At 45.9% G+C, this 22500-nt stretch overlaps 2 protein-coding genes across 2 annotated transcripts in view; both read left to right on the top strand.

The window, feature by feature from the left end:
• sptlc3 (serine palmitoyltransferase, long chain base subunit 3) overlaps positions 1 to 14527 on the top strand; it is a 58343-nt gene extending 43816 nt beyond the window's left edge. Inside the window, exons 10-12 of the mRNA XM_063192218.1 lie at positions 6849 to 6984; positions 12547 to 12676; positions 13482 to 14527. Coding sequence (XP_063048288.1) covers positions 6849 to 6984; positions 12547 to 12676; positions 13482 to 13595 — 380 coding nt within the window. The 3' untranslated portion in view covers positions 13596 to 14527. The remainder of the gene's footprint in view (positions 1 to 6848; positions 6985 to 12546; positions 12677 to 13481) is intronic.
• A 4677-nt stretch (positions 14528 to 19204) lies between these two features.
• Positions 19205 to 22500, top strand: part of ism1 (isthmin 1) — a 27209-nt gene continuing 23913 nt past the window's right edge. The window contains exon 1 of the mRNA XM_063190873.1: positions 19205 to 19635. Coding sequence (XP_063046943.1) covers positions 19498 to 19635 — 138 coding nt within the window. The 5' untranslated portion in view covers positions 19205 to 19497. The remainder of the gene's footprint in view (positions 19636 to 22500) is intronic.

Here is a 22500-nt window from a genome sequence, read left to right as displayed (position 1 = left end):
TTATGAAGAAGAAGGACTCCCTCAGGCCATGGAGATGTCATTTAAAAAGAAAAAAAAGAAAAAACGTCATTACAAATAAAAGGCTGAATGATGCAATGGTAGTGTAGTCTCTCCTCCCCCCCAATCTCGCTAACTAGCCCTGGTGTTAAAGATGGATTCATTTATCCAGGTGTGTGTGTGTAGCAAAGTTACGGGGCAGATGGCTGATTAGCACGGTAAGCTATGTTTTTGCTTGACGTATGTGCTGTGCGAACATCTAGCTTAGTACGGCTTTCGCAGCGTTATCAGATATTCTCCATAAGCTTTCAGTGGGTGACTAATACCATTGACAGGTTTTAAGGCTCGTACTTGTGAATAGAAGTGGAAATCTGTACCTACCGGTATCTGCATATCTGTAGCTTGATCATCTCATTTGTATGTCTTGTTACATAAATCGTCACGATAAGGGTAATGCATTGTAATGTAATGTAATGTATTGTTTAAGATGTGCCCATGGGAGGCCAGGCTCAAGTCCATTGCCATGGCCTGACTGCCATCACTTCCCAACCCCACCCCCCGATCTCTCTCTCTCAGCTACCCACATGCTGTCACCTTTTTTCACTATCCTGTCTGAATAGAGCCATAAAAACGTCACAAAATAATGAAATGGAGAGATAAAGCGAGTAAGACAGATCAGGTCGGTTGGGAGCAGTTGTTAACAGCTGGCTGGCTGCTGGTCGTGTCCCTTTGGGGAGCCTGCCCGTGTCATTTGGCGAGGTGAAATATACTGATCGTACTAATGAGAATGGCTCACCTTCAAAATCCCCACGTCTGGCCCCCTTTTTTACCCCCCCAGTGGAGGTGAATGGAAGGCCGCTGGTGTGTGCTCCATTACAGAGATGAGTTAGAGGCAGGGTAGGCGAGGGTAGGGCAGGCCCGGGGCCAAGTTTCTGTCCGGGCCAAATAAAGATGCATAGTTTGGGTTCAGCTGGACATGGAGAGAGGGGGGGAGGGAGGTCTGAGGACAAAGACAATCCTATGGTGCCCTATTGGCGACTGTCCTCTCTCCCCCCTCTGCTTTGAAGCCCAGGCTTGTTTACATGTGCACTGATGACTCTCTTCTGGTCCACACACCAGTGTTAGCCCTTTAACATACGTATGTATTACGTTCATTATGTCTAACTGTTTAACTCAACATTTTAGATTTTCCTTTGCCTCAAGACATGTAAAAGTTTTATCTTTTACCTGACATGTTTCGTCCCAACCGTATCTCACTCATTTCGTGAAGTATTCACGAAAAAAATTATATTGATTTTCGTGGTGCATTCACGTTTTTGCCCGCCTTTCGTAAAGTCTTCACGAAAATAATAGATTAATTTTCACGCTACCTTTGATGCCCTTTCGGTAGCCTACCGTCACATGGTAATCAAACATTTCAAACAAGCAATTTAGGGTTAGGTTTAGGGTCAAGGTTAGGGTTAAGGTTAGGGTTAGGGTTAAGTAGGGTTAAGGTTAGGGTTAAGTTTAGGTTTAGGTTTAGGGGACATAAGGCGTAAGTACCGAAAGGGCGTCGAATTAGTGAGTCCCGAGTGTATCAGCAGTGTTCTGTCAGCACCCCCTCCCCGCTCCTACAGACGTTTGAATAACCATAGCAGCAGTGGGGCAATTCAAGTGAATAGGCAGCGTGAAAATTAATCTATTATTTTCGTGAAGACTTTACGAAAGGCGGGCAAAAACTTGAATGCACCACGAAAATTAATATATTATTTTCGTGAAGACTTTACGAAAGGCGTGAGATAGGGCTCTTCGTCGACGGTATTACTTCCGTCTTCATCAGAGGGTCACTGGGATGTTGATGTGTGACGTGCTTTAAAATCAGGCAAAAGAAAATCTAAAGTGTTGGGCGTTAACCCTTGTTGCGAAGGCATGGTTTACAATGGCTATGTCTACTTCCGTCCTGTGGGTAGATGACGAGGGTAGCAGACATCGTCTCTGAATTTTGAGTCTTGGTGTGGTGTATTAGGTGAAGCAAGGTCAGAAGAAAAGGACATCTCTATGCTCTGTATTGTATAAGCCTACAGAAGAGCACAATGTCAGTGCTGTGGTGTATTAAGTTACTCTAAATTAGGGCATACGTTTGACAGTTCATCATGTTGATCACGTAAGCAAAACCACAAACTGAATGAATCAATAAGAGAACACAGAATCAGAAAAGAGATCTGCTGTAGTGTGTGTATATCTGTCAAAAGGCAACTTAGTGAGGAGCAGTATTGGATCTGCAGGTACGGTACTGTTTGCATACTTACAAAGAACAAACTGAGTGACCTGTAAAACATAATACATGTATTCAGACCTCCCAAGTCTCTCAGGGCCACCGGGAGTGCACTGTAATTGACGAATGCATATGCAATCATGACATATCAAATCAAATCACAAGGTCATATTTCCACATTTACATCTTTTTAGTAGGTACTAGTTCAATTGAAGTGCGCTCACTATATTATGGGTTCTTGTGAATGACTGAATTTGAAATTTATGACAGAACGTGCCATAGTGTTCATGACAGGCAGTGCAAGCAAGCCGTAAGCTTGTGAGACTTGGTGTGTGAGTTTGCCCATGTTGATCAGACGTTGTGTGCATGATATGATCTACTGTTCCAGAGGAAAGCCAAGATGCTTGGAGACTCGAGCAGCAAACCCAGCACAGCTGTCTTGCCTTGATGGAGATTGCTCCTGACCTCTCTTGCTCACTACGAGGGAAAAGCACAGCACCAGTGGCGGAACAATTGCACACAGGGCCCCAGGGCAAAGTACTGACAGGGCCCCCCTATACAGCCTGCCAAGGTCATAATAGGGCCCCCACCATCAATACAGAAGGGGCCCTGGGCCCAGGTGCAAATGCCCTGCTTCTCCTGCCTATAGCGCCACCCCTGCACAGCACTCATCAGCAGTGGCAGCGCAGTGCATGACACATCCAGAAACGGACAGATCATTATTTTTGTATGGGGTGCAAAGCGGGTGCAAAATGCGGGGGAGCCACGTCAGGTTTGCCCCCGGGGTGACACGCACATGTGTGAGGGATGGGTGGAATAGGTCAGATCGTGCCTCCTCAGCAAAGTTTCACCTGGAGTGAAAGAGCCCGTTATCCGTTTGTACCCCAACCACCAGAAGAAGAAAAAAAAAAGAAAACGAGCATAGAATGAAGTCCAAATCAGCAAGATCTCGTTTTTCTGTTCTCGCTGGCTTTTCTTTTTTCTTTGCAAAAGAGAAATGGCAGTAAGCAGCTTGGCAAGCATATAAAGGTCACTGCAAATGAGACTAAAAGTGCGGCCCATTTTTTTTTCCTTTTCTTCATTTAGACCTCACCTGCTCGCGATACAGTTGCCTTGCGTTTGGCACAGACTGCAAGCCAGTTTCAATTAAATATTTATTTTTCCCCTTTTGTGTTTTCCTGAGAAGGGCTTTTATGCAACTCTAAGATGCCTGGCAGTCGGCGGGGTGTTTTGTGCTCGAGGTTTATGCTGAGGTAGGGGTTTTGGGTTAAGTGTTGCACACACCCCTTTGAAATACCTGCCAATCTTTTTCCAGGTAATCAAAAAAGAGCTGTTGTTTCCAAGGCGGGCGCTTGCCAAGAAACCAGAACACAGAACCACCCGCTTTTCCTTGGCGATTCACATCACTAAGAAGCCCAAGAGGTCAACAGATCGTTTTTTTTCTGTTACATGTTGTTACTCTTTCTTGTTCTTCTAACTACGATGTTTCTCAGTGGAACTGATTTATCTTTCGATTATATTTATCTGAAATGGATGTGATACTCGGGCGCTCCTCCGCGTATTCCATTTCACCGCGTGGCACGGCTCCATGTGAAATCTATTGCATCCTATTGACCAAGAGCCAAGAGTGCTTTTGGCATCGCGCAGAATTTGTCCACCAGCCGATGGGTCGGGCCCGGCAAGAAAACAGAACCAGCTGCTGCCGTCGCTCACTTGTAATCAAGGGTGACTCAAAGCGCAGGTCCGGAGCAACTGGAGTAACAGCACAGAGGTAGGAAACATAAGGCAGTGTTTCTCAACTAGGGTGCCGGGGCACCCTGGGGTGCCGCAGGCCCCCCTCAGGGGTGCCACGGAAACATGGCTGATAAATAAATTATGTAATTCAATACATATTTGTCTAAATTAATAAAATATTGCTTAGTCAGTTGAGTCCTTCATCTGCCATTCATATGCCATGTTACAGCTTGTTGCTTTGGGGTGCCTTGAAAATTTCCAGTAATTGAAAGGGTGCCTCGCCTAAAAAAGGTTGAGAAACACTGACATAAGGGACACGGAGTGGAGGTCACACAGGAAGGAGAGCGGAGAGCAGGAGGGGGGTGGTGGGGAGCCGGGCCAAGTACGGGGTGCATGGATGTTGATAAAGCTGGTGTAGTGTAGCTGGTCTCCATCAAGTGATGGTGCAGATAATGCCTCTAATGACCAGGCCGTTGACGATCGGGGTCTGAGGTCTGCGATTTGACTAAGCGGCAGGTGATGTCATTTCCTGCGTTTCAGGCTCCGCTCCTCTGTATCTACGCTACGTTGCCATGTTATGTTATTGGAAACAAAAGACCTCCACAGGCCATTAAGACAAATGGAGCACCCTTTCGGTGCTGGGATATGTTGATGTTTTCGGGTTGTTGGGTTTTTTTTTTGGTGGGGGTGGGGGGGGTTCGACTGTGCACCTCTAATCACTTGAAAAGTGTTGCCATGTTGAGTGCACAGGTTGTGGCTTGCAGTTTTTACTGCAGGCAGCCATGAGAAGAGACTCTGTCTGCATACCTGTTTCCCAATGGCAAAGGGATGGGAGCTTAACTTATTCCAGCTCACCACCTGCTCACCACCACATTAGTATCCACAGTTATTCAGGAGGATCATTGTTTTCATCACTGTCCCATATCATTTCTGTCCTTCTCCCTGTCAGCAGAGAAGTCACAGTAAAATTGTCTGTGTAGTATTATGTCACCGTGATGAGCCGTACAACGATCCTGTAGGTTTTACGGTAACGGACAAGCTTCATTCACTTTGAGCACACCAAGTCCCCAAACTTCCCCTTTTCTGTTTACGGCCCAGACTGAGGAGCCCACGCATCATTCCACAGGGGGACCACTTGAAAGCTGGCGCAGGCTTAAGCTGACAAGGACGATTTAAAGTGCACTGGATACATTTTAATCCTCAGATTTTGGGCGACGTCAAGCGTGGCCTGCTTTGCGGCGGCTTGAGGGCCAATTTCCTGTGCGGTCTTCCGCTCGTGTCCTCACTCAGTCTAAGCGCTAAGCATGGTGGGATTTGCTCTGGGTGACATCTGATTGGCAGAGAGACACAGAGACTAATGTTTCCCATCAGCACGCCTAATTAACATTTTTAGTAATTAAGGACGCGACGCTGGTGGAATGTGCGACTTCTGTCGAGCGTGTCCCAGTGCGGTCACCCCGTCATGGTGACAGCAGAGGAGGACTCTTTCGGGTAAAAGGTCACACACACACACACACACACACACACACACACATACACATACACATACACACACACACACACACACACACACACACACACACACACACACACACACACACACACATTGCTCTCTCTATCCATCCAGACTGCAGTACCTACCATCCTCAGCTTGTGAAACTGTTGAAACAACCAACACTCAATAGCTGGAGGGCACCGCGTCTTTACTCGATGTGTAAGGGGCCTCCTGAGTTTTTATGGCTTTTGGCACCTCGCACATATCCTCAGAGATAAGCACCTCAATAAATAAAACACGTGGGAGGATCTCGGGTGAATTCCAGCTCGCCGTTTTTTTGTCAGCAGTGGAAAAAAACCCTCCTTCCATGGTAACCAGTTGTATGAGGGACGACTGGAGGAGTTCAGAAGAAGAATTTGTTTAGGTCTCTAAACAAAGACCACTTTGAATCCAAATAAGCACCATTAGGTAGTCAAACGGTTTCATAACTGCTTTCATTTTTAATGATACACTGTAAATCTTTGCAGCACACTGTAAAGTACCTCATGTATACTGTATAAACATAAACATCTCTCTTGCTCTCTTTAAACACCCATGCTGGTCTATGCTGTGTACAGTACAAGTGTTTCATCTGTTCAAACACGTGTAGGATGTGATGGGGCGATGATAGTGATGCATCCCAGAACCTACTCTCTCCATTCTCACCTGCTCAACTGTCCACCCAGCCACAGCCCACCCAGGCTGGCTATGACTCTCCGTTAAGTTTGCCTTTATGTCAGCCTGGCCAAGCTGTTCTTCCTTGTCTGGAGAAATCTTGAACCAATGAAAAAACAAATCACGAACTGGAGTCATATAGCCCGGTCCAGTAGTACACAGAGGCAATAGATCAGTGGTTTTACCCTTTTTTGAAGAAACACCCCCTTGACGTCATTATACGCCTCCCAAACGCCCCCTTGACCTCACCACAAGTCCACCAACGCCCCCCTTAGTATTAAAAAATAAAATAGACTATTGCCCCCTAGTGCAACTGAGTGCAGTAGATGTCTACTTCTCAACACCCCCCTAAGGGCAGTCTAACGCCTCCTGGGGGGCTGTCGAGCCCCCGTTGAGAAAGACTGTATTACATAGACACGTGATGATCTTGTTTCTGACGTGGCTCAAACGGCTGGGCACTGCACTGCTATACCGGCAACCTGTGTTCGACTCCGGTCGCGGTCATTTGCCAATCCTTCCCTGTCTCTCTCCCCATTGGCTTCCTGTCTCACTCGACTGTCCTAGCTTGAATAAATACAATAAAAGTCAAAAAGAGAACCACAGAACAGATGACATACCAGCTAATAAATGCATTGTGTTTGCGTTGCTGTGCAGGGTTCCAGAGGGTGCGTCAGCTGGGGGAGAACACGCGGTACTTCAGGAAGGGGCTGCAGGAGCTGGGCTTCATCATCTACGGCAGCAGGGACTCACCCGTCGTACCGCTGCTGCTCTACCTACCAGGGAAAGTCGTGTAAGTACTCTACACCGTCACAGCACCTTGAACACAGTGATATTGCACTAGGGCAGTGCTTCTCAAACATTTTCAGACCGAGGACCACTTTTTCCCCCAAAAAAATTTCAGGGACCACCTGTCAACTGAATAGACAGTTGACTAGTACTAATCTGACATTGCTAATTTCGATGCAGGTCACTCACTTTTTATTCACATTTCAAGCCTGTCCTATTGTGGTGAAAATATGACTTCAGCCATGTTTAACTTTGTTTTAATACTACAACTATACCCTACTGCTAGTTTGTCTTGGAAAACCTGAGCCCTGTCGCGGACCACCAGTGGTACCCGGACCACACTTTGAGAATCACTGCACTAGGGGCAAAAAAATAGTCTTGAAAACAAGTTGTTGTGGCCCATATCATTGGTTGTGTCAAAACTGTGTAGGTAAACAGCCCTCAGCAACAAATGAGAAAGTTGGGAGTGCTACCTGTCTCTTACTTTCTATCTCTACAACACACACAAACACACACACACACACACACCAGTCACAGCCACCGTCATACACAGACAATGGCATTCATCTGCAATCCACTGGCCTCCAACTCTTAACTCAGTCAGTCAGTCGGTCGGTGGGTCGGTCCAAAAAAGCGATGTCTCTTTCAGGGGCGACATTGGCGGGGAGCCATGCTGGATGTTGCAGATGCTCCGGTGAGTGAGTGAGTGGTGCGCAGCACAGCATCAGAGAGAGTAGAGAGAGAGAGGTTCCATTGGCCCATTGTTTCCTGATTCTATTATTGTAAGGGGGGGGGGGGGAATCCCCCTTTAGGCAGACCTAGGCAGACCTAAGGACTGTTCTATTCAATGCTTGGAGTATTATGACACGCCCCTTTAGGCAGACCGGAACCTGGTCATGTTAGGTGCCCATAGCAACCTATTACATTGGCATATCTCTATATACTCAAAGAATCTCTGACAGTATAGCACAGGGCGAGCAGAGCAATGTGACACGCGAGAGGGCTCATCCTCTGGCCGGCCCATTCAGACGCTTCCAAAGATAACAGGGCTGCTGGCACGCCTACAGAGGCACTGGCAGCTGTGAGGCCTTTTCCACGGCCCCGCTCCCACCTTCTTCCCCCCCCTCTCTCTTTCTCTCTCTCTCTCTCTCTCTCTCTCTCTCTCTCTCTCTCTCTCTCTCTCTCTCTCTCTCTCTCTGTGTTCCTGTCTTTATTTCTCTGTCTCTCTCGCTCTGTCTGTCTCTCTCTCTGCTCCTGTCTTTATTTCTCTGTCTCTCTCCCTCTCCCTCTCGCTCATGTGAGAGAGACGTGGTAGTGGGAACGTTAGCGATGGTCCCTGATCATTCCATTCTCTCTTCTTTCCTTTACCGGCCCACCTGCCTCTCTCTCTCTCTCTCTCTTTCTCTCTCTGTTTCTGTCTGGCTCTCACCTTTCATGTCCACCAGGGGGTACAGAGCTACAGTACAGCTGTTGTGTTAAGTTTGGATTGGCTCCACACACACACACACACACACACACACACACACACACACACACACACACACACACACACCGTACTTTCTTACTATCTCTCTCTGTCACACACACATGCATGCACACATCATACACGTACTCATAACACAACACATGCCTTCTGTGGAGCAAGGGACAGTTTAGATGGATGACTCTGTCACAGAAGCTGAGGCTGACAGGTCTGTCTTCATCCAGGGTCTGTGTGCTGTATTTCTATCTGGGTGTTGGCAAAGGCAGTGGAACATTTACAAAGGCGATCACTGCAGACCAACATTCCACTCATTCAAAAGTTACCTACACCTACATATACAACCTACACCTTTAACATTTACTAGCCACATGTTGGATTACTGTAACAACAAAATGTATTAACAAAACAATGTGTAACAAAATGTGTTTCAAAACCTTTTCAGTTGAATTTTCTTATGTGATTAACTTTTCATTCTTTTTTTGGTAATCACAACAAAAACAGCAACAACAACAAAAAATGAACAAATTCGTCCTCACCAGAATAGGTCAAAAACCAGGCAGGAGTAGGGTGGAAGGGGGGGGGGGGGGGGGGGGTGTTGCACACAGTGAGATGGTAACACAGGAAGCTTGTTCATCAAGTTGAGTCAGCTCACACACATAATGGCTACGTTTAACTCACTTTAATTCTGAATAATTCAAATTCCGCTTTGAAAACATCATGTAAACATGTAACAATTCGGAATTAAATGAAAGATCAAAGTAAACTCGACTGAACTATCTAGTTCTGAATGATCAATTCTGAATTAAAAATGTCATGTTAACGTTGCTAGTGTCCCCAAGCAGCCACAATGTCAGGTTTTGCCCAATGAAGTTGAGCTGTGGAGTCCTCCAAGTTAGCCAATTATCTTACATTTATCATTCAGTTGAATTGTCAGACAGGTAACATAATGGCCTTTTTTGTGTCAGTGAGTTTGAACATCTGGACTAGTGGGATGTCCGTCTTGCTCTGTGTATTTAGTTGCTACCAAAGAACTATGCCCTTTTTTTTAAAGATATTTTAATGCACCATTGGACTGATGCCAAAGACTGCATTGAGTTCTGCTTCAGTGTAATTGGAGGGGCAATACATGAATAGAAAATATCAAGACGTATCATTACAGTGTATTTACATCAAGGATGACATCCGTTTACATTCACTCCCTGAGAATTTACCCCCTATTGGAGCCAATTACACTAACCCTTGCCAGACGTTTCTCCTTCAATGGGTTTGACCTCACAGCGCTTTTATTTACTCATATCCTCCCGTATTCCTGTCTGTGCATATCTGAAACACTTGATTGATTGGATTCCGCCACATACAGTAGGTTTTGCCTTGCCACCCTGGTAAGAATACAACGAATGTGAGCACTACAGACTTACGGCAAAACATTTTTTTTTAAATCTAATGCATAATACATCAGGCGTTGTTATGTCTACTCTCTGTCACTGCATTTCCCTATGTCCACAGTACAGGCTATTCAGAATACTTAGCTACATGCCTCAATGGAACACTGAGATTAATTGGCTGCATTTATTACACCCCAATCAGATGTAATGTTGTTTCTGACAGATATTTCCATGAAAGCAGAATGAAAAGTGTACAGTGTGTCATAAATGATGTACAGTATGTGAGAAAAGGTGAATTTGAAGAAACATCGTCAAAACCGTATGTGACAATTGACATCATGAGCTGAATGGATGAGATTCTTCACAGATAAAGCCTACATACTCACTTAAGCACAGTTATTATTACTATTCCAATATAAGCCTTCGTTGGTTGTAATCCCAACTTTTTAAAACAAGTAGCCTTTCATGCAGATGGGATAGCCAGCGATCTCATTCATTATTTGCTGAAAAGGCACATCATAACACCGCTGCTATGACCTTACCAAGAGTAGGTTACAGATTAAGACATGTTCATTACCATTTTGGAGATAATAAGTTTTATTATATGGTTGTGACGTCATCTGTCGAATGCTCCATTCATTTCAACGGGGCTCCCCAACGTTCGGACGTCTGTTATTTTTCGATAACGGACGGGTTGGTCTATAACAGACCGCTGTCAATGGCAACAAGACTTTTCACTGCTAAAGCGACTTTTCAACAAGACTCTAATCAGCTGCTGTGATAGACAGCACCCGTTGTCCTGGCTACCGCTGTCAATGACAACAAGACGTTCACTGCTAAAGCCACTGGCTTGTATACAAGTCAGTGGCTAATGCGAATGTTTCATATCACTCCGCAGGGGGTCCGGTCTTTTGTCACTCTAATCAGCTGCTGTGATAGGCTAGACAACACCTGTTCTCCTGGCTACCTAGCTGTTGCCTAGCGGTGTTCCACAACGGCACTGTTTTGTTTTGCGCAGCAACAATCTTAACATTAAATAGGTCTAAAGAACTGTCCCCGCCATGTGTGAATCATTTAAGTATATCCATATAATAAGCGGGTTAACTTTCGGCGAGTCGGTCGCTTTGTGGAATAGCAGCACTTCAGAGAGAACAAGACCCCTCCGCTCCGCGTCGGGGTCTATAGATTCTCTCTGTCGTGCTGCTATTCCACGGTAGCGACCTTCTCGCCGAACGTTAACCCTTACTTATTATATGGTTGTGACGTCATCTGTCGAATGCTCCATTCATTTCAACGGGGCTCCCCAACGTTCGGACGTCTGTTATTTTTCGATAACGGACGGGTTGGTCTATAACAGACCGCTGTCAATGGCAACAAGACTTTTCACTGCTAAAGCGACTTTTCAACAAGACTCTAATCAGCTGCTGTGATAGACAGCACCCGTTGTCCTGGCTACCGCTGTCAATGGCAACAAGACGTTCACTGCTAAAGCCACTGGCTTGTATACAAGTCAGTGGCTAAAGCGAATGTTTCATATCACTCCGCAGGGGGTCCGGTCTTTTGTCACTCTAATCAGCTGCTGTGATAGACAACACCTGTTGTCCTGACTAGCCTACCTAGCTGTTGCCTAGCGGTGTTCCACAACGGCACTGTTTTGTTTTGCGCAGCAACAATCTTAACATTAAATAGGTCTAAAGAAATGTCCCCGCATGTGTGAATCATTTAAGTATATCCATATAATAAGCGGGTTAACTTTCGGCGAGTCGGTCGCTTTGTGGAATAGCAGCACTTCAGAGAGAACAAGACCCCTCCGCTCCGCGTCGGGGTCTAAAGATTCTCTCTGTCGTGCTGCTATTCCACGGTAGCGACCTTCTCGCCGAACGTTAACCCTTACATAACAACTACCTTGCATGGCAGGCTTTAGAAAGGTTCTCAAATCCCTGTTCGATAACACTTAACTGTATTTGACCTGTTCTACATAAGGATATCGTGTCATGTCATCATAAAATGACATGGCGCATGTCATGCACATTTATGACACATTAATGATGTTTACGACCGTTGTCATAATGTGTCATTCTGTGTTTGGATTGTCATGGTGACGTTGTTTGAGTGATTCCAAAAGCCAAAGGACACATTATTACAACCATAAACATCAATAATGTGTCAGTAATGTTTCTGACATGTGTCATGTCATGTTTATGAAGGTTGCATGACACCCTTATGTAGACCGCCGCAAATAAAGTGTTACCCCAGCATTCCTATACAATAAATTCTATACCTCCTTAACCCATGCAGTTCCATGGAGGGCTGTAATAGTCACTGAAAAAACTTAACTACCATAGTACTACACTATGACAATGCACAAGGCCTTAACCCCTGAGCGCAGAGCCTATGTTATAACCTTACTGTCACCAAAATTGTAATGGCTATGTCTTAATCTGTTACTTAAGGCTCTCTGGAATGTCATAGCAATGCTGTCATGATGTAGTTCAGTATTTTCAGTAAATAGTGAATAGGCCCGCTGGCGACCCCATCTGCACTAAGAGGCTACGCAATACATTGTGACTTGATCATTGCCATTCTGAACAGCAAATTCATAACCAGGGCCGTGTCTAACTGGGTTAAGGTAACTTCAGACGTGTTGCTTGACCGAGGTGAAATGATGACCCTTGTACATACACTATGTGCTCCTCAGGGCCTTCTCCCGTACCATGCTGCAGAAGAACATAGGGGTGGTGGTGGTGGGCTTCCCAGCCACGCCCATCACGGAGGCCCGCGCTCGCTTCTGTGTGTCGGCCGCCCACACCAGACCCATGCTGGACAAGGTGAGCAGCACGTCCATCCGTCCCACGACCAGGGCCTGACAGGACAGGAGACATCTCCTCTGACTCTCCCATACGCCCTGTTTCATGTATACTGCCTTCTTTACATGACAGGATGTCATACTATAATTGGAAGAGTTTATTTGCAAAACGGTGTCCACCATTTTTGACTTACGCAGAGGTCCTATTCAGAGGTCCTATCACCTATGTGTGAATTCTTGCCATTCAAATACTTTGAGAACATATTTTTTCAACCTATATAAACATGCATTTTGCAATGCAATGCAACAGAATGCCCATTTCAATACAAAAATGTAAATTTCCCAACATTCTACAAAATGGACATACACCGTTTTGCAAATAAACTCTTGAATTATACATGATGCAAGTTGTTATATAAGATACAAGTGCTTGAAAAGTTTGGCATAGAAGAGCAAAATGTTCTGTAGCCGGCAACTGGTCTCATAGGACTCAATGTTAACTGCTAGCATGGAGGTAAAATTTGCACTGCCGTACTCAAAGAACGGTTAAAAGTACAGGAGAAAGGTACAACCCAATCATTTAACTCAAGGAGAGGTGTAAAATAAACGTATTTCCAGAAATGAGACAGTATCACTTTAAGGTGAAGTGAAAGTGAAAGCACACACCTGTTTGGGCGCTAATTAAACACCAGAGAGGTAAAAAGAAAGGTAAAACTCAATTATTTAACTCAAGGGGAGATATAATATGAGCGTATTTCCAAAAATGGGACAGTATCACCTTAAGTCATTTTTTTGTCTCTGGTCTACCTCTGCCTCTGCCATGACAGGTGTTGCAGGCGCTGGACCAAACAGGTGACCTGCTCCGCGTCAAGTTTTCACGGCACAGGGGCCCCGCACGCCTGGAGCTCCACGACGAGACAGACTACGAGCCGGACAGCTGATGATGAAGTTCAGAGGCTGCCAGTGGACGCAGTGGCAGTGGCAGTGGCAGTGGCAGCACTAGTCCTGAGGGACAGTCTTATATTGCGATGTCTACAGTCCTCCTATTTCAGGAGGAGGTCAATGTCCTTATAGGACTCTTTTTTTGTGTGTGTGTCGTGTCACGTACAGAGAGTACAGAGAGGCTGTTACTCAAGTCTCCGAAAGCTTCAGAAATAGAGAGATTCCATCCAGGCAGCCAGCCAGCCAACCAGCCATCCAGCGCTGCCTGGTGGTGGTGGTATTAGGAAATGAGACACTCCCGAATGTAAACACTCGTAATAATGCTCTTTTGAGGCTCCCATGTTTCATCTCGCCCCCCCCCCATAATGGCGGTGATCGAAATCTGTGGGCCCACTGCGCTGGGGGGAGACGGTCATAAAGTAAGAGAGATGAAGATGAAGGAATATGAAAAGCCTTCAAACGCTGCTGCACTCAGATATAAAAAGAAGAAGAAAAAAGAGGAAAATCAAAAACAGACCAGACAATTAACTCTACATCTCTGACCTACATCCCATTTCCCCCAGTGCAGATTGTGAAGCCCTTGAAGTGGTCATTTTTTTCTTAACAGCTCTTTCACAGTTGTTCAAGACCACCGTGGAGCGCACAGTTATGAGTTTGGATGATTGAGAAGGCGCAAGGAGTAGGAGCGGTTTTTTTTGTTTTTTGGGGGGGGGGGGTGCTGTTGAGATTTACACCACCAAAGGCAAAAAAAAAAAGTTTTTTTGTTTCAGCTGTGGTTATTTGATATGCTTAATGTGTTTATTGTGTATACATGTGTTTGTCAGACTTTCCACTCACTCACTAATACTTCCCCCGTGATTACGGTAACTCACTGTGGAGGGTTCTGTGAACTGACTTTTAAAGTTAAACAATAAAGGAATTGTACTTTTCATACAAATGTGATATTCCAGAACATATCATTCAGCACTCTCACTGTGACGTTCAGTGTGTGTGTGTGTGTGTGTGTGTGTGTGTGTGTGTGTGTGTGTGTGTGTGTGTGTGTGTGTGTGTGCGTGCGTGCGTGCGTGCGTGCGTGCGTGCGTGCGTGCGTGCGTGCGTGCGTGCGTGCGTGCGTGCGTGCGTGCGTGCGTGCGTGTGTGCAATGTTCATTTCTCTCCCCATTTTCACGCCACTGAATTCCCCTTCACATGTGTGGCAAATAGTCTCTGTAGAAACCGTGCTGTTTTCTCGAAAATACAAAACACTCTCTAACAACCGTCTTGACATACAGTTTAATGTCAAGTGGTGGTTCCAGCTTGTTCCATCTATCTCTTGATTCTCCCCTGGTGCCTGTAATTGTTGCATTTCACGTCGCGGGAGACGCAACACAAACATGTGAAATGTTTGAAGTCTTTGAAGGCAAGCATCCTGAGTATGCATTATGTCAGCCAACATCCCAATTACCTGACAAGTGAGGCAGTCCGCACTTCAAGTATATAATAATTAATTTGTTTAATACTGGAGGGAATGTAGGCTACAATAAATACATCACTGGATGACAGTAGAGACGTAGCCTGCACTTGTTCGGTCTGCCCCCCCTGACACAGTGTTTGTGTATTTTCGAAGATTGCAATACTATGGAAACAGGTAAACTCTTTGAAACAGGCGTGAAGGGAATGCAGGGTCATGATTGGATAATTTGCTGTTTGTTGACTTTGCTGGCATTCATGGAAACAAAGGCAGAGTCATGCTTCTAAACAGAGGCAAGTAACACAGGGGTCCAGTCTCAGGGTTAGACTACGGTAGTATTTCTCCTATTTACTCACCATTAGTACAGTACATTACATTTAGTAGCTGCTTTTATCCAAAGAGGCTTACCCAAAGGGACATAAATATTTCCATCTTTTTGTCTGTTTCTGTGAAATATATATTATTGGGCTTTTACGCTTTTATTATTTTGACAGGACAGTGACACAGACAGGAAAGGATCAGAAAATGACCTCGGGCCGGAATCGAACCCGGGTCCCCGGCCAGTGTAATCAGAGAGAGTAGAGAGAGAGAGGTTCCATTGGCCCATTGTTTCCGGGTTCTATTATTGCAAGGGGGAGAGGGGGTAAATCCCCCTTTAGGCAGACCTAAGGACTGTTCTATTCAATGCTAGGAGTATTATGACACGCGCCTTTAGGCAGACCGGAACCTGGTCATGTTAGGTGCCCATAGCAACCTATTACATTGGCATATCTCTATATACACTTAAAGAATCTCTGGTGTAATGGCAGACTGCACTACCCCACTGAGCCTTTTTGGTCTGTTTTACGTAACAAACATCCTCATGCAGTTAACATTTAATATCCATGAATCGCACATCTCGCACATACGTAGAGAAGTGTCTTGAAATTTCACTGCAGGCACAACTGCAACATGACAGCTATTGAGTCTCTGTACAATTACAAATGTGTACTGTGCGTGTGTGCACTCCCATGTGTGTTTGCACACACTTACATGGAGCATCAGTAGCAGTGGTGTTTTTAATATATTGTCTCTCAACGGGGGCTCTACAGCCCCCTGGGGTGCGTTAGGGAGCCCCAGGGGGGCATTGAGAATGAGGCAGCTGAGAGGTGGGATGCTCAGTTGCACATAGGGCGTATTAGTCTATTTCCTTTTCTAAATACTAAAGGGGGCGTTGGCAAGTTTATTGTGGGATTAAGGGGGCATTGGGAGGCTTATGAAGCGCTCAGAGGGTGTGTTTGTTCAAAAAAAGATTGAGAGGCATTGTTGTAGAAGGACATCTCTCCTGCAGAGCACAGAAGAGCACAGGACCTTTTTAAATATTTTTTTGGGCTTGAAGCCCGGGCCGGATTCGAATCGGGGTCGCCGGTGTAGCAGATGAGTGCCCAGCCAATAGAGCCACGGCTGGGCATAGCACAGAACCTCTTTGATCTACCCCTAGCACCACCACCACCACACCAGCAGTGTGTATGTGATGACGGCCGGCGTCAGAGCCGTTCACACCAAAGGGTTGCCACCGGATCCCATTAACCTGCCTGTGTGTTGTTAGCCATCTACGGCCCCTTCAGGCCTTTGCCTAATGGCTTTCAAGACACATCCTGCACAAATGGACGCCACATTGAAAAGAAAATGTCAGGGGACATACTTTTTTTGTTTTTAAACCAACACATCAATGATCTTCAGATCTGTTCTCGTTTTAGAAGTTCCTACAGCCTTTTTGGTTTGGTTTAGACTGTGAACATTTAGCCATACAAACAAGCTATGGTCTTGTCATGCTAAAAGAATGTCACATGTTCGGCAGAAACTGCCTGCTGTAAACAGGAAGACTCATCCACAGTGTAGAGACACCCAGTCAGACATCTTACTCTACGCTGTGTGTTCAGCTCCTTCTGCTTTTACTTTTCTTCAAGATCTGAACTGGACGGGCATGCAAACACACACACATACCCTATACCGAAAGAGAGAGAGATGAGTGTGCCTTGAAGTCTATGCAATGTTCTAGCCATCCAAGATATATGGCCGCAAATTGTGCTCTCCGTCTGCCTCGGCCCAGTCCAACGCAAACTAACAAGCCTATAACCACCCCAGCCAGTGGAAGGCAGTGAAGGTTCTTGAGAGAGAGAGAGAGAGAGAGAGAAAGAGAAAGAGAGAGAGAAACATCTGTCCAAGAGGGAGGAACACAGGCCATCATCAGCCAGCCACGAGGCGAGGGCCCCACTGATCTGCACTGTAGCCCGCTGGTCCGTTCCTTTTGAACTGCAGTGCTGAGCATGGCTGCTCTTATTGGAATGGCATGCTGCCGCTATTCTGGAGTGGGGGGGGGGACCTCTGGTAGCTCTTTGAAGTTGGCCTGTGTGTCCAAGGTTGTGTGTGTGGATTCTCTCCGCCCTGTTTCCCATTTCTGTTTTAGCGGGATTTTGAAGTGTGTGTGTGTGTGTGGGGGGGGGGTACAGGCATACAAACAGCAGCACTACATGGTCTTGACAGGTGTGCGGCGCAGGGGGAGATGGAGAGGGCCAGATTTATGTGAGCTTATGACAGCTACTGAAGCGGAGTGGCAACATCAATATCAGAGAGGACAGCTCCATAAAAGCGCAAGGCTTCATGTGTAATCAGGGTCTCGCATTAAGGGGGAGCTATCAAAGTGTGTGTGTGTGTGTGTGTGTGTGTGTGTGTGTGTGTGTGTGTGTGTGTGCGTGTGCGTGTGTGTGTGTGTGTTTGTGCGCACACGTTTTTTTTGGGGGGGGGGGGTGTCTTGCAGGTGCCTTTCAGCTCCTTACCTTTCAAACAGCATTCAAATTCCATGTCTTTCAAAAAGAACCACTCGGGTACAGATATTACAAACAAACCAGGTTTCTTATTTTCTGTAGTCTGAACTATGTCTGAACTATGTCGACCATGACTTTCATAATTATTTTTATTTATTTTGTTATGAAATGAACTTTGATATTCATCTTATTTGAAACAAAAAAAACATTGTTGTCGGGAAGGCACACGCACAAAAAAACGTGACGCACTAAAACCAAGATTAACGGTGAGAATGGCCATTTGTGATAGCACTATGCACTGGCAGGAACTTTAAAAGGCACCCATCGTGTGAGGCTATAACCTAACCCTGTGGGAAGGTCCTTTGAAGCCAGCCATAAACAAACCCTCTGAGGTGACTTTAAACATTTGTCTATGCTGCTGCGCGCTACGTCTTGGACACAGGGAATCCGCCATAGATTTCACGGGAACCGTTTTCTGTACTCGTAAGATACCAACTAACGCCATTAATATTATAATATTGGCCAGAGTTGTACATGAGACACGGCAGGCCCTCATGCTCCTGCTCACGCATAACCTCAAAATACAAACTGAAGACATTGGGTGTCGCGTGTGGCTCTCTCCTGCCATGCCCCGCCACTCCTTCGCTGATGGTGCTGGGTGCGTAGTTGGAGTGCCCTGCGCTGGCTTAGGGCGGGATCAGAAGGGTTAAATATAGGGGGAGGGGGAGATGACAGCAAACCAACAGAGCGGTATATAAAAACACTTCGGGCGCACTCGTAGCAGGCAAGGAGTTGGGATTAGGGACCTTTCGCATGTCCAGGGAGAGGAGCGCGCTTCGCGAGACGCACCGAGACACTCTTGACAGCATGAACCCGAGTTTGTACGAGACTTTCCCCTCAGTATACAGTAGCTTTTGTGCCTAGATCTCAATCTTCAGGAGGTCGTTTTTCTTCTTTTCGTTTATCTATTTTTTTTCTATCACAGGATGGAACTATAACGTGGTAACGCCGTTTACTGTTTGCAGGACAACAAACACATGGTTGGTAAATTAATCGTACCATTCCATGCAAAAGGTCCACATCAAGAAGCAAGAGATGAAAAAGAATTTCGTTTGTCATGGTGAGATATCACGACGAGACCGAAGTATGATGCAGATTGTGAGGCAATTCACCTGAACTCCAACGAGGAGCGAAAGGAACACACGCAGAAGTCTTCGTTTACAATCCAGCACCCCGAAGAGACTCAATAACCATCGATGAAGTGATTGTGTTTGGTAGTAACTTTGATAGGGATGGGAAAGTGTAGAGTTCTGATAGATGTGGTCACGCAGTAGGCTAAACTTTACCTGGCCCCCACCTCAGAACTTTTCATGAATTCTTTTATCGGACCCTGACGAACAGACTGGTCTTATTTCGAGGAATACGATCAGTCTCCCGGGGAATTGCCCCCGTCCTTTTCCCCCTGCATCTGTCTAGTTTTCTTCTTTTTCCTCTGAAATTTGATATTTCTGATCCCGAAGTGGCTCCACAGTGGTGTTGCGGCTCCTCGCCCGTGGCGGATCCCGAGATCGGAGGTTCTGCAGGGGGAGGAGGTAGTGGAGACCCTGCCACGCCGCCGGATCCCAAATCCGGTCGTGTGAAAAGGATGATTCGGTTGGCGGCAGAATTGTTGTTACTGCTCGGACTGTTGCTACTAACTTTACATATTACAGTATTGCGGAGCAGTCCTCTTCAACCAGGGAACGCAACTTTGAGCCCGGAGCAGTATGCGGTGGCCACACAGGTGAGCGGCATGGTTTTCATTTTCTTGAAAGAATTTAATGACGCAGGCTTGCGCGTAATGTGCTTATCGACCCTAATGGAGAATAAATCTGGGGGACGAAACCCTTCAGGGGACCATGATAAAAAAGAAATAAATAAATAAATAACAGAGGGAAAGTGGTGTCGAATGTGGGAGGTGTCCCTGTCACACCTTTCACTGCCGTCATGGACACATTAGATTTCAATTACACATCCTGTGTAATGGAGTTCTCGTAAATTATCCGCGTGTAGACAGTGTTGATTGTAGAGAGTGTTTTGTCAACCACTTCCGTCTCTAATCCAATCATGCCATTCAACATGCTGTAATTCTTCCATTTAGGCTACTTTCCATTTGCATTAGAATGTCAGAGGAAGAGCGGCGAATGTGGAATTTATCAAAGCCTGGCGCGCGAGCTCCATTAGCGCATCACGTTCAAGCTAATGAAAGTCTCATTTACCTTGCCACTATAAATGCCTCTTTCACGGCTTTGTAGATAACAGTGTTTACTTTAACCTTGAAATGCGTTTAAGGCACATTATGTGTTGGAAATGACTGCGTGAAGTAAACGAGATAAGAAAACCCACTGACTGTTCATTTCGTGCACCCTGGTTACGGGGTTGGCCTAACGCGAGGTTTGGATAGGCCTACACGTTGGCTACCATCGGCTATACTGTAGTTCTGCAATGGTTATTCCCAATGTTATCTATGGGTAGATATTTGAAAGTTTACATTGCAAAGATGAAAGAAGTCATTTATGATAACCTCAGAAGAATACACATATTGAGCTACATGGGCTGATAGGAGAGGGAACTGCCCTGAAAAAGCCCTGGACTAGGTTATTTCACCTAGTGAGGGCAATCCAGAGATGGCTTACAATGAGGTTTATGCAGTATTATGCTAAGTTACACACTTAGTTCACTGAATCAAGCATTGTTCGATGGAGCTCTTCGGCTTGACTTGGAGGTCAGAGGTGACGTCCCCCAGGTCCTAAGCTACCGGCCGACCCGGGGCTAGAGTCCCTCATCACTGCTCTCATCATCAGTGATACTCGAGTGTCCTGTTGACACAATGGGAAGCTCGGCCTGCCTCATCACAGTAGCTATCTCTCAGCACTGTGACTTATAAGATCACAATTGACACCAGGCAAGGCAAGCTGATGCCTCACCATGCAGACCATCAAATTACCTCAAGGACCATGGAAACATAGACAACTACTGACATGTTAAATAGCATTCATGTGTCATCATTTGTCATGTGAGCTATCTTCAAAAACTTGTGGCAATTTACCTACAGGCCATACGGATAGGCTACGTATGGTCCTTCCTCTATCTCTGGCAAGGTGTCTGCGTTAAGAATGTTTGTCATTACCCCATTCACCTAGCCTACTTACTGTCTTTGGCACTGTTGATGTACCTTGAGAGAAGTAGTAGTTTGTGGTAATGTCTCATAGCCTATTGGGATCGACAAAGTGCACCTATCTATCTCTCTGTCTGTCTCTCTGTTCCTCCTGTTTCTCCTGTCTGTCTGACTGACTCTCTCTCTCTCTCTCTCTCTCTCTCTCTCTCTCTCTCTCTCTCTCTCTCTCTCTCTCTCTCTCTCTCTCTCTCTCTCTCTATTAATTAAAGTGACTTCTCTCAGTCATCACCTGGCTTTGACTTGACTCAGAGAGCAACAGCATCAGTGTGTGCTTGTCCTTGTGTCTGGGTCACACTGCCACAGCCAACAAACAGCCACAACCACAGGCCTATGGTGGTGGTGGTGGTGGTGGCCCATGCATGTGTCCCTAAACGGGGGGGAGGTTGAGCCCAGGACCAGGTCAGGGGGCCAGGGGATCAACAGGGGTTTCCAGGGCTGGCGGTTCAACACCCAACGGCATGGCGGGTGCCGCCGCCGCTGCTTTTTGATGTATTTTTAGCGGTGGCACTGAAACGCCCTTGTTGATGAGATAGTGACGGCAACAAAAGCAGTGGTGATGAATGGGCATTAAAGCCACGCTGTCAGACATCTGCCACGGCGGGCGGAGGTGCCGCCCGCCCGCCACAAAAAAAGCCGCCATCAAGCAGCCCTCTCCTGTAAAAGCTTTAAAAAGAGCAGGGATAGGATGTGTCAAATAGCGACGTGGAAAGCTTTGCATGTGTCGCCGTGTCGTACAGTTACGAGGGGAACCCAACGGCAGCCAGCGAGAGAATGTAATAAACAGATGTTATACAGATGGACGCGTCCTTAAAAATACTTTGAAAATGCTTTAGCGCAGCAGTAACGAGTGAACATGTTCTTAGGGCGGCCTGTCCATCACCGTGATAGATGATGGCACGTACAATTTGGCAAATGCAACTCCATGGGCTGATTTAATACCACAGGCATGTTTCACAGTATTCCACTCTATGTAGACATTAACTGAACACTACAGTGGAGGGGTGATAGCATACTTGCAAGTTGTACATTTCCTCAGATAAAAGTATTGTTCATGAGTCTGAAAATGCTTCTTTTTGTGTTTGTCTTGGCAATTCTGCTGCTGTTGTGTTGTGTTGTGTTGTGTTGTGTTGTGTTGTGTTGTGTTGTGTTGTGTTGTGTTGTGTTGTGTTGTGTTGTGTTGTGTTGTGATGTGCTGTGTTGTGTTGTGCTGTGTCGTTCTGTGTTGTGTTGTGTTGTGTTGTGTTGTGTTGTGTTGTGTTGTGTTGTGTTGTGTTGTGTTGTGTTGTGTTGTGTTGTGTTGTGTTGTGTCATTCATCGTTGTTGTGTTGTGTTGTGTTGTGTTGTGTTGTGTTGTGTTGTATTGTGTTGTGTCGTGTTGTGTTGTGTTGTTCTATGTTGTTCTGTGTTGTGTTGTGTTCTGTTGTGTTTTTC

This window comes from Engraulis encrasicolus, chromosome 24, assembly GCF_034702125.1.
Source record: "Engraulis encrasicolus isolate BLACKSEA-1 chromosome 24, IST_EnEncr_1.0, whole genome shotgun sequence".
Lineage (NCBI taxonomy): Eukaryota > Metazoa > Chordata > Actinopteri > Clupeiformes > Engraulidae > Engraulis > Engraulis encrasicolus.
The sequence above is the reverse complement of the archived record's forward strand: the minus strand, read 5'-3'. Positions and strand labels throughout refer to the sequence as shown.